This window comes from Lepidochelys kempii, chromosome 3 (genome assembly GCF_965140285.1).
Source record: "Lepidochelys kempii isolate rLepKem1 chromosome 3, rLepKem1.hap1, whole genome shotgun sequence".
NCBI lineage: Eukaryota > Metazoa > Chordata > Testudines > Cheloniidae > Lepidochelys > Lepidochelys kempii.
Window position 1 is genome coordinate 116,473,888 of NC_136382.1, and position 13,062 is coordinate 116,486,949.

The 13,062-nt window shown below is 39.3% G+C and overlaps 1 protein-coding gene across 12 annotated transcripts in view; it reads right to left on the reverse strand.

Annotated features, from left to right (window-relative positions):
• Positions 1-13,062, reverse strand: part of SYNE1 (spectrin repeat containing nuclear envelope protein 1) — a 501,907-nt gene that overhangs the window by 155,582 nt on the left and 333,263 nt on the right. For 11 of the 12 annotated variants that reach the window (XM_073337684.2, XM_073337695.2, XM_073337685.2 and 8 more), the window contains 2 exons: positions 8,052-8,246; positions 6,772-6,912 (listed from right to left, as the gene is read on the reverse strand). In XM_073337684.2, the coding sequence (XP_073193785.2) occupies positions 6,772-6,912; positions 8,052-8,246 (336 nt within the window). The remainder of the gene's footprint in view (positions 1-6,771; positions 6,913-8,051; positions 8,247-13,062) is intronic. The other variant, XM_073337688.2, reaches the window with a different exon arrangement.

Here is a 13,062-nt window from a genome sequence, read left to right on the forward strand (position 1 = left end):
CATTTTGCCTACCTTCCAGCTGGATATAGACGTTTATCTGGAGGTATTCTTCAGAAGAATCAATTTCAAAAGATTCACTGGACTATAAAATAGAGAGGCCAAGAAACTCCAAGTTATCTTTCATTTAAGAAGACAAAGGTACCAGCCCTTTGACTTTGGGAGCTAGATCCTGATCCAGGAGTTTGGTCAGCCATCTTGAAGGAAAGGTGTGTTGAGGATTTTCCCTAGACCCAAGTCCAGCTTGTTAAGTTTTAGTTACTTGAAAAAGTTTTATCTTTATTTCTCTTGTAACCATTTCTGACTAAACCTTATGCTTGTACTCATTTACAATTTCTCTCTTCTTAATTAAATAAACGTGTTTTATTTTTAATCCAAACAGTCTAGTACAGTGTTTAAACTGAAATGTTTGGTTAACTCCAGTAAAAAATAGCAAACTCCTGAATGCCGATTCTTCAAGGAGCAACAAAGTTTAATGTTCCTCTGATTGTTCCAGGAAAAGGCTGGGCATTTCAGAACACATGTTTCTGGGAAAATCTATGGCTAGACAGAGTGTGGAGTAACCTTACCACTCGTTAACCAAGGTTGGTGGAGATCCGTGGAAGTCTGTGGTATTGCAGGCAGGATCCAAAGCATTGGACCAGAGCTGCCTAATACATAGATATAAAATGCATGCTCCCCCCCCCCAACCACACAGAGCAGGAGACTGAATTTTATTTGACTTTCATAGTGCATACAGTAACATAGCAAATCTAAATTGTTTGCAAAAGCATGCAGTTTTCAATGCAGTGATTACACTGAAATAATCACTGATGGTAAATGAAAGAAAAACCCCCAACATCAGCTTAATAATCATGATGCTTCTTGCTGACTGTGGGTGTCCCAGGCAGAGAGCCACAGTAGCAAGGGGTTACAGGGTAAGAAGCGATACAACTCTTCACTGGTCAGGATCGCACTCCAGAATGAGACATGATCTTGTTTCTATTTTCACCAGTAGTTTGTAGCATTTTAGCAAGGGATCTCCCTTAACTTTATAAAACTGAATCCACAATCAAACAGACCCTTTGGGGCCAGATTGTGGTTGGCACCATGCAGGTGTGAAAAAGTACCCCTTTTGTAAAAAGCCCATGACATTTAATAGGGATGAGACCAAGGGACCATTACAGAAACTTAAGTAGGATCTATAGAAATTACTCAAAACATTTGTAGAAACAAATACAGAATTATCTTCCCTCTATATGTTAAACTGAAATATCCTATAGAGTTCTACTCGCGTGTGTGTGTGTGGGGGAAGATTCTGTATTTAATTCTATAAGGTGGCAATTACATTCTATAGCCGTTGTTCTCAACCAGGGGTACATGTACCCCTGAGAGTAGGAAAAGGTCTTCCAGGGGGTACATCAACTCATCTAGATATTTGCCTTGTTTAACAGCAAGCTACATAAAATGCACTACTGAAGTCAATACAAACTAAAATTTGATACAATGACTTGTTTATACTGCCCTATATACTATACATTGAAATGTAAGTACAATATTTATATTCCAATGGATTTATTTTATAATTATATGGTATAAATGAGAAAGTAAGCAATTTTTCAGTAACAGTGTGTTGTAACACTTCTATATTTTGTGTCTGATTTTGAAAGCGAGTAATTTTTAAGTGAGGTGAAACTTGGGGTACGCAAAACAAATCAGACTCCTGAAAGGGGTACACTAGTCTGGAAAGGTTGAGAGCCACTGGTCTATAGGACTCTTCCATAATCAGGGGGAGGGTACCAAGAAACTTCCTGTCCGGTACCAGCACAGCTGCATAGTATTCCTTCCGAGTGCCTTGGGCATAAGCTATCCTCAGCAAGCTGGCTGACTGACCAAGGACGGGGGTGGCACACTATACCGTTATAAGAGGTAGCACAGCAGGCACACTCCCTCTATGCTGGCTGTTAGAGAGACATCATGCCTCTCCTGAAACACAACAACATTTCCTGATGTAGAAAATGTATCCAGTGTTCAATGATTCCACTGGGGTGCACCCACTCCGTACTGTTCACAGTGAGGGGCAGTAATTAACTACTACTAAAGTAGGACAGCAGCTCTAGATGGTAGACCTAGACCAGTGTTTCTCAATCTTTTTGACACCATGGACCGGACTAGCTGCCTTCCTAAACTGCTTCAGGGAGGTCTCAGTGACCGGTGCCAGTCCATAGACTGGTTGTTGAGAAACACTGCCCTAGATGGTGCTGCAGTGAGTGCTCTTACCTACACTTCTCCATTTAAAAGGATTCCATCTTTAAGCTAAAAAAGCCTGGATGTTTACTTCCTTAAGATGCACTGGAAAATCTCTCTCTCTCTCACCCATCGAGCTATTGCTAAAACCTTATTTAACCAACTACGAAATATCTCCAGGCTGATAGTTGTAGGGGAGAGACCTCAATATTGATGTAAAATTATTATTAATTTTAGCATTAAACTTGCCTGTGCCTTTAGTGAATATATTTATAATTACTTTCATACATATGATGCTTGGAGAAAAGTACCTGACATGCACATATTTTTGTTTATTAAACTATTTTAAATATTCAACCTAGCCAAAGAAATTTGGGGAGGCTTCCACCTTAGCTCCCAAGGACAAGCAAATGTCAAGGAAGATAAACATGGCTTTACGGATAAGAAGATTTTATTACCCTAAGAGTGTTTATGCAAATTCAGAAAAGCTGTGTTTTAAAATTTACCTTGCTTTAACTTTATATTATTTTCACTTGTGCTATATTTAAAAGATATAGTGATTACTGAAATTTGTGCTTTGTACAAAATATTTAAAAGCAGTTTAAACAATTATAATTCTAAGGAGCGTGGTTCCCGAAACAACGAACTATGTAAAATATTTATGTTTTAGGAAAACGAATGCAGCGTGGTGTTGTCAGAACAATAAGCCCTCTTTAACTTTGGATTTATTGTTCTGACAACACTACCCTGCGTTCGTTTTCCTAAAACGTAAATGTTTGACATAGTTTGTTGTTTCATGAACCATTTATTTCCAAAGAAAAATCCTTCTTGTGTTTTAAAGCTTTAGAAAAAAAACACGTGTAGTTAGAGAGATTTTATACTTTTGTTTGTTTCTTAAATGTTAAAATGGCAAACACTTCTGTGAAATGCATATGTTAGTAAATGCAAAGCTTCTAATATCACTGCTATATAAATGGTAAAAAACTTGATGTACCAACATGGAATCTAAGGACCTTGCTAAACAAATTACTAATGCAGGAAGCCATTTATGTACAGAAAAGGGAATTAATTAATTCTGGCAATGTACATGAAATCCCTCCTCCAACTCTGGAAGATAAGAATCATCTCTCCAAAAATTGTTATAAGAGTCAATTTTTTAATTATTAAAAAGAAGACTTTGTAGGAGTTATTTAAATTTTTAAAAGACTGTTCTGAGAATTAAAACCTTGTATATAAGGAGTGTCTGGACTTTTTGAAAACAGAATTTAATTTCCTGTCAAAATTTAATAAAATTGAAAGAATATCGCAGAGAATGGATTCAATAAATGAAGTTAAAACTAACTTTAACAGTTATTTGACACTTTCCCACCATAAGAAGATCAAAGGCAATTAAAGAATGTTGCATATTCATTAGGCAGACTGCATACTCAGGAACTGAAGGTGTCACCTAAGCCAACCCCAAAGGCACAGAGCCAGTGAAAGTGTAACAGCAACCAACCCTGCATCTAAACAAGGCAGAAAGAGGTGTGATTTCCTATAATTTCATTAAAATAGGAAGAAGAAGTGTATAAAAAACTGAAGTGACCACCACAGGCACACTTCCCATGCTACCCTCCTTTGACACCAAACACTCCACAGCTCATCCAGTCCATCTCTACCAGCAAGCTGCCACAGACAGATAAGAAAAACAGAGAATATTCAAGAAGAAACTAACTCAAGGAAAATCTCCAAGACTTGAACATTGATGGTGAGAGAAGGTTAACTAAGTCACAGCCAAGGGATTAGATTTAAACTCTTGTTATGATTTTTTGGGGATATGAAATTGCTGTTGTAACATAAAATATTAACAGTTTCTCCTGTTAATCACTTGCATGGTTAGACCATGTGTTCCTGGAGCAGAAACAGGGGCTAAACCTTGGTAAACTGAGAAATTTAGTGGAATTTAATTGGATTTAAGATTCTTAATATTTATAATTGGCCTGTCTCTTTTTCTTTCTTTAATAATAATATAACCATGATTAATAATTGTGATTATTTTCCTTGGTCTTTGTCATGGTGTCCACTGAGATATGTAAAAGAATATCTGGGACTAAAATAGTGGGAGCTGTAAGAGAAACAGTCAGTTAGAGTTGACCTACCATTTCATGTTTCCTCTGGACTAAATATTTCTAGTAATATTTAAAAGAAAATTACATGGTGTTCAACAACTAAAATTAGCCCCTTTCTACCCCATATAGTGTTGATCAGAAAGATTTAGACCTCGTCTGCATGGTATGTCTACATGGTATGTCAATCCACACTGAAGAGGTGGATATTCTAGTGCACACTAGCATGTTACACACTAAATGGTCTGAATGGATCCTGCTGGCATGCATTAAAAGTTCCCTCATGTGTGTAAATGTAGTCACAAATCAAACAGCACTACGGAACTTTTAGTGCACACTAGCAGAATCCACAAAGCTCAAGAGCGCGAACTAGAATTTACGCCCCTCGAGTACAAACTAAATCACCACGTAGACAAGCCCTTAGAATTATTCGATAAAAGCCTTCATTTCTTTCAAGTAGATTATTACAATTTCCTGGAGTTCCTGCTCAGTTTCTAAGATGCAGCAGATCACATTCTCCCAGGATCACTGCTCCCTTAGCACATTACTCTGATTTAAAAATCTTTACTTTAGCTCCCTGTAAGTTTTGCATGGACTATAAAATTATTTTACTTACATTTAAGGACCAGAATTGCTGCACTCCGGCATACTTAGCCTATCTTCTCTCCTTGTACATTCCTAGACATTTCTTATGATCTGAACTGGCAAGATTATTTAGCTTGTTTAGGTTATAATCTCATGTGAATAGGAACCTAACCATTTTGTAAATAACCCACTTGATGGTGGAACTTTCCTCCTTTTACTGCTTAGATCATTCAGTTTGTTTCAACATTTATGACCAGACTGAAGAACCCTATGACTGCTTATGCTTTTGTCTATCCTGACATCCTCAATAATTTTACTGCTTTTAAGGGCTAAGTGACATTTTGTGAAAGACACTGTGTAAATATATTTTCTGCCTACTAAGTTAGGTTTGTACTTCTTACTCCAATTCTTGAGGTAACAGAAGTTCTCAATGGACTTTCGTCGTTCTTTGAGTTGTCTATGTTGCTAACCTGATTTTCATTCTTAAAAGAGAATTTTAGTGAGCTGACATTGAATTCCATTGTGTTCATTACCAATTGCATTGTGTTCATTATCTATCCTTGTAGATGTTTCACTGTTTGTTTCATTAACATGGCCTCAAGAGTCTTCTGCTGAATAATGGAACGGCTTTTCCACTGCAGGCAAGCTTCACTGGGAACTATCCTATTGTATAGTGTAATATGACTTTAGAAAGCTCCTGGATTATTAAATCCCTTTGTTTGCCTTTCTTTCTTCATATGGCTTGTCAGTGATAATTGCCTTATTTTTATGTTTGTTCTTGTCTTAGCCAGTACAGCAGAATCATTTTATAATTTAGCAATAACTTTAGAACCACATGCACCTTTGAAAGAAATTGTGGGAAGCTTAGAGTTTTAGCAAATACCATAACTATACTTAAAAAGATAAAACAACATCATTGTATTTCTTTGGTACTGAACTTAAAGAAATACATGGTCAAGGAAAGCTTCACTTCTTCAGTTACTCAACTCTAGAAATACTTAGCCACAAAAACAATAAAGAAAAACACTGTTGAGACACAAGGAACAAAAATCAGATGTTGAAGTCAATGGAGTTGAGACTACTCGTACAACTTGTATGCACTGTATATATGCATCTACATACATGATATTGAAAGCACAAACAATAAACCCTCCTACCAAGAAAAACAAATGTGCTGTACACCTGGTCACATGAGTACCAGAAGTCTCAGTTCTACTCTCAGTTTACAGATGTGACCCCAGTGATTTCACGGGGTTTGAACAGTTATAATTGAAAACAGAATTTGACCCAAAGTGTAGAATGAACACAATCCCCCACAAAACAGATCACAGTTGATATCTGAATAGCTGAACCAATGGAAGACTTTGAACTTTGCCATCAGTTGGACAATGACACAAGGCAGACAGACACAAACAATGTAATGTTTCACCACATGAAGTACAAAATTGCATTCTCTCAGAATGCTGGATGCCATCATGTGTACTATTTTGAAAACAAAACCATGCTATAAATGCAACGGAGGCACCAATGAATTAGAAAGACTGTCTAATGCTCACTCAACATTTGTTTAAAAAGTAACCAACTTATTGAGTCTTTTTTTGCCAATGACAAAGGGTACCAAATTGATATGCTTTAAGCTTCTTGCACAGTATTTGTAACTTATGTATTCAGAAGCCAGGTCCTGATTATGCTTGATGACCATTCTCAATTCATGGGATGGGACACTGAAGTTGTGTGCCCAACATGTAAAGAAAATCAGCACAAATTTTCTGAAGAAGGAATCAACCACAGAGTACACAGAATGGGACCATGCATCTTTCCAGAGATCACAATGGAATGAATGCCAAGAGGCAGGTACCTGGTTAACAGAAGCATCTGTATTAGCCACAGGTGAAGGAGAGCGACAGGCAGGTGGAGAAGAAATCTCACTGTTGGTTCCCTCCTCCCCAGACTCCTCAGTGACAGGTGAGAGTAGTGTGTGACAGCGACCAGCAGTCATCTGTCACAGGAAATGCAACCCCAAAGGACAGGAAGAAGATCAGTCAATCATCTCAGTAAACATTTGCATTAGATATAGACCAAAATAAGAAAATTAACACAATGTTGGAATTACCAAGACACAGTTTAAGGACTGCTGCTTCCTCCAAGCCCCTTAGAATTGCTATATTAAAAGTTCAGGAAAGCAACAGGCAAGCAGTGGTATTTACTGCTAATACTTTGTTACTGAGATGTTGGCCATCTCCTGTATGCTAGGGAATTTTAAAAAGTTTCTACAGCCAACACATCAAAAATAAGTTAGAGGGTAACACACACAGTGCATTAGGAGAAGTTATTGAAAGCCACAGAGTAATGCTGCAAATAGCCAGAACTACTGCCCTCAACACTTTACCTTTCAGGCCTAGTTAAATGATGAAGGAAAGAATGTTGCAAAGCAGAATTGGATCCAGATAAAAAAAGCCACAATATACTATAGTAGTTACATCTCAGTTTTGCTTTTCTAAGGTTTTAATATAGGGACAAATCCTGAAGTCCTCACTCCATTTTTACTCAGTCCTTCTCAGACATGACTCCCACTGACATCAGTGGGGGTTATATTTGCACATGGACTGAGCAAAATAAAGTAGGAACTTCAGCATGTATATATGTATTCAGCCTTTATAAATGCGAGGATATAGTAATAACAATGTCAATTACTGAAGCATATTTAATAAAAAAATGTTCAAAAAAATCCGGGGTATAAAAAACATGCTGTAGAATACATTTGACTCTGCATCCCCCCGGCCCCTTTTGTCATTCAATTCAGTGCTTTTTCAATGTTTGTTGTGGTGCACTGACAAAACAACTCAGCACACATCCTGAAAGGTAAGAGAGAGCCTTAAATATTATTTTCCTTTTAACAGACTGATTTCTGTTATCCTCATAAACAACTTCATTCCTTATCTGTTGGCTTAGAAAGTGGGGGTGACACAAATGCACAAATAAGAAGTTGTAGTTCGTTCTACACCCACAACTCCCAAAGCATGTCAGTAAAGCAAAGCATACAATGTGTATTGTGGCAATTGGCTGTATGGTAGCATTTGAACAGCACAAAAGAGAGTAGCACCTAAATAACAGTAATGATACCGATTCAGTTCTTACCATAACCACAGAGGGATGAGCTGAGTGTGTTGGGAGGAGTTCTGAGTCCAGCTCCTCCATTCCTTCTGAAAGCCCTTCCACTTCTGTCACTGTCAACAGCATAGTGGCATGTTTGGCTTTCATTGTTAGCATCTTGCACTTGGAATTCAAAGAGGCTATTTGCTCCTGGTATCCTTTAATCTTCTGTGCCAGCTCCTGAGGAAACATTTTTTATTCAGTGGGTCACATGCAGGATATAAAGGCCACAAAACTAACTAATAGCAATTCAGCTTCTGTTAAGTGGCAGGCTACCTCTCCGAGGCCAGCCAATAAAAATCACAGCTGTGTCTCAAGCCGGGATACTAGCAACAGCACAAGCTGCAAGGCAGGATGTTGATTGTGCTAGAGAACAAGTCAGGCAGCATCTCACTGCACAGCTAAACCACAAAGGAGCAAGCTATGCAGTGAAACCGGAAAAGCACTGTGAAAGCCACATCTCTGTATGATACTGACAAAAGGGAAGAATATGTCACACTCACATACAATTCCTAATTTGCAGCAAATTCTATATGCTTTATCTTAAAGCAGAGGAAAGGGGAAGCTCTCTCTCTTTTTCTCCTGTTACTAAAACAGGATGAAAATCTCCAGATGGTGCATACCATGGAAATGAGGTCATGTGATGACGGGAACTTTAAAAAAAATGCAACACTCAGCTCTCACCAGTCTGAACACAATGAGCAGCAGAAACAGATACACATAGTGGTTTAGTAAGGTAAATACATGCTGGATCACTCCTATTTATAACACACATGTGTTTGCATGGAGGTTGGAGTGGATATATTTTATCTTCTATGTGTAACTTCACAGATATTTTTCCCTAATAATTTTTCTTATGCTTATGTCTTCACAGTCAAAATCCAAATTGGACAGTTATGGCCCTACATTAAAGTGAGTTCAGGAATTTGGCCGAAGACAGAATTGACCAAAAGCCATTGTTTTCTCATTGCTGTGCAGTAGTCTGTGTGAAATCAATCCAATTCTCAACACTGCTAAAACACACTATCACACCTGTGATGGCAGTGACAACAAAAGGACACACAACCAAATAGGCCTATAGACTGAATGATCCTTTCACACGTAGGATTGCTCCAGCCCAACAGGGGCATGTCTAGTGTTGTCAGTCTACCAATTTTCAGAACACTAAATTCACATTAAAATAAACCAAAAAAATATACCTTCCCAGTGGGGGAAGATCACACTTCTGCTACAGATATTGTTTCTCTCTCCATGGAGACAGGAGCTGCTCTAGTCATAAGAAACTAGACAGCTGCCTAGGGTGGCAGATTCTGACTCATACAGCAGGGATGGCCAGCAGCATATTGATTTACATAGTGATAACTAAATATGCAGAGTTATTGCTGCTACACCAGCAACCACTATGTTTATTCTATCAAATAGATATTTGTATTTTATTTTAACATCTGTTTAGATTTTTTTTCTAATGCTGGCTCCCAAATCAAGTAGACAGGAGAAATGGCTATTTGTAAATGAGGCTATGATTTAGTCATGGGTATTTTTAGCAAAAGTCATGGACCTGTGACCTGTCCAGGACTTGTACTATAAATACCCCTGACTAAATCTTAGGTGCTCTCGGTGGCTCTGGGGCACTGCAGGTGCTGGGGTGGGGGCTCTGGGGCACCATTCCTGCTGCTCTGGGGCCCGCTGCTGCTGCTCTGTGAGGGCAGGGAACGGCCTGGGGACCCGCGGCAGCTCTGGACCGCTTTTCCAGGGTACCACTGTTTCTCCGGAGGCCCCTGGAGCCAGCTGTCTGTGCCCACCTGAGCAGGGGCAGGTGTGACTGGCCACGGGGCCGCCCGACCTGCTCAGGCGGCCCAGGGGGTCAGCCACACCTGCCACTGCAGAAGTCACGGAGGTCCCAGAAAGCCATGGAATCCATTACTTTTGTGACCTTCGTGACCTCTGTGAAAGACTCGCAGCCTTATTTATAAAGCATGAGTGCCAATACCTTTAATATTTCAGAACTATTAAATATAGTGGAAATCTATTCCCTTTACTTCTGGGGCTGCCCAGGAGATTCTTCTCTTCAGCACTACCTGCTCTGTGCATATGAGCAACAATTAAATATTGAACAGCTGCTGCAAAGCCTAACAGGCAGAATATTCAGTAATTAACAATTATTGAAAAAATGAAGTGGATAAGTTATGGCAGCCCCAGGGCAGTTTGGCTTTCGACTCTGCATGTTATGCAAAGTTTTATGAAACTACTTACTCAACATCTCAATGGAAAATTTCCAGATAGGTGAGATACAGAGTTATAAACCAACACATCCTATTACTTAGGGTGAGCACCTTTTTTGACCTTTTAGCCTTTGACTGGTGCTGTTCCTTATACTCTTTGCAGAGTGCTCTACTCTTTGACTGGTGGTCTACTCCCTATACTCTTAGGGCCAATCCTATTCAACTTATTCATAAATGATCTGGAGAAAGGGGTAAACAGTGAGGTGGCAAAGTTTGCAGATGATACTAAACTGCTCAGGATAGTTAAGACCAAAGCAGACTGTGAAGAACTTCAAAAAAAATCTCACAAAACTAAGTGATTGGGCAACAAAATGGCAAATGAATTTAATGTGGATAAATGTAAAGTAATGCACATTGGAAAAAATAACCCCAACTATACATACAATATGATGGGGGCTAATTTAGCTACAACTAATCAGGAGAAAGATCTTGGAGTCATCGTGGCTAGTTCTCTGAAGATGTCCACGCACTGTGCAGTGGCAGTCAAAAAAGCAAACGGGATGTTAGGAATCATTAAAAAAGGGATAGAGAATAAGACGGAGAATATCTTATTGCCTTTATATAATCCATGGTACGCCCACATCTTGAATACTGCATACAGATGTGGTCCTCTCATCTCATAAAACATATACTGGCATTGGAAAAGGTTCAGAAAAGGGTAACTAAAATGATTAGGGGTTTGGAACAGGTCCCATATGAGGAGAGATTAAAGAGGTTAGGACTTTTCAGCTTGGAAAAAAAGAGACTAAGGGGGGATATGATAGAGGTGTATAAAATCATGAATGGTGTGGAGAAAGCAAATAAGGAAAAGTTATTTATTTGTTCCCATAATATAAGAACTAGGGGCCACCAAATGAAATTAATGGGCAGCAGGTTTAAAACAAATAAAAGGAAGTTCTTCTTCACTCAGCTCACAGTCAACCTGTGTAATTCCTTGCCTGATGAGGTTGTGAAGACTAGGACTATAACAGGGTTTAAAAGAAAACTGGATAAACTCATGGAGGTTAAGTCCATTAATGGCTATTAGCCAGAATGGGTAAGGAATGGTGTCCCTAGCCCGTTTGTCAGAGGGTGGAGATGGATGGCAGGAGAGAGATCACTTCATATTTACCTGTTAGGTTGACTACCTCTGGGGCACCTGGCATTGGCCACTGTAGATAGACAGGATACTGGGCTTGATGGACTTTTGGTCTGACTCAGTATGGCCATTCTTATGCACTTTCAGAATCATAGATTCATAGATACTAAGGTCAGAAGGGACCTTATGATCATCTAGTTATGATCATCTAGTCCGATCATTATGATCATCTAGTCCGACCTCCTGCACAACGCAGGCCACCAAATCTCACCCACTTACTCCTGCGAAAAACCTTTCACCTATGTCTGAGCTTTTGAAGTCCTCAAATCGTGGTTTAAAGACTTCAAGGAGCAGAGAATCCTCCAACAAGTGACCTGTGCCCCATGCTACAGAGGAAGGCGAAAAACCTCCAGGGCCTCTTCCAATCTGCCCTGGAGGAAAATTCCTTCCCAACCCCAAATATGGCCATCAGCTAAACCCTGAGCATATGGGCAAGATTCACCAGCCAGATACTACAGAAAATTCTTTCCTGGGTAACTCAGATCCCACCCCATCTAACATCCCATCACAGGCCATTAGACCTATTTACCATGAATATTTAAAGATCAATTAATTACCAAAATCATGTTATCCCATCATACCATCTCCTCCATAAACTTATCGAGTTTAATCTTAAAGCCAGATAGATTTTTTGCTCCCACTGCTTCCCTTGGAAGGTTATTCCAAAACTTCATTCCTCTGATGGTTAGAAACCTTCATCTAATTTCAAATCTAAACTTCCTCGTGGCCAGTTTATATCCATTTGTTCTTGTGTCCACATTGGTACTGAGCTTAAATAATTCCTCTCCCTCTCCGGTATTTATCCCTCTGATATATTTATAGAGAGCAATCATAGCTCCCCTCAACCTTCTTTTAGTTAGGCTAAACAAGACAAGCTCCTTGAGTCTCCTTTCAGAAGACAGGTTTTCCATTCCTCGGATCATCCTAGTAGCTCTTCTCTGTACCTGTTCCAGTTTGAATTCATCCTTCTTAAACATGGGAGACCAGAACTGCACACAGTATTCCAGGTGAGGTCTCACCAGTGCCTTGTATAACGGTACTAAAACCTCCTTATCTCTACTGGAAATACCTCTCCTGATGCATCCCAAGACTGCATTACCTTTTTTCACGGCCATATCACATTGGCGGCTCATAGTCATCCTATGATCAACCAATACTCCAAGGGTCTTCTCCTCCTGCGTTACTTCTAATTGATGTGTCCCCAGCTTATAACTAAAATTCTTGTTATTAATCCCTAAATGCATAACCTTACACTTCTCACTATTAAATTTCATCCTATTACTATTACTCCAGTTAACTAGGTCATCCAGATCCTCCTGTAGGATAGCCCGGTCCTTCTCTAAATTGGCAATACCTCCCAGCTTTGTATCATCCGCAAACTTTATTAGCACACTCCCACTTTTTGTGCTGAGGTCAGTAATAAAAAGATTAAATAAGATTGGTCCCAAAACACGATCCTTGAGGAACTCCACTGGTAACCTCCCTCCAGCCTGACAGTTCACTTTTCAGTAGGACCCGTTGTAGTCTCTCCTTTAACCAATTCTTTATCCACCTTTCAATTTTCTTCTCCAGTTTA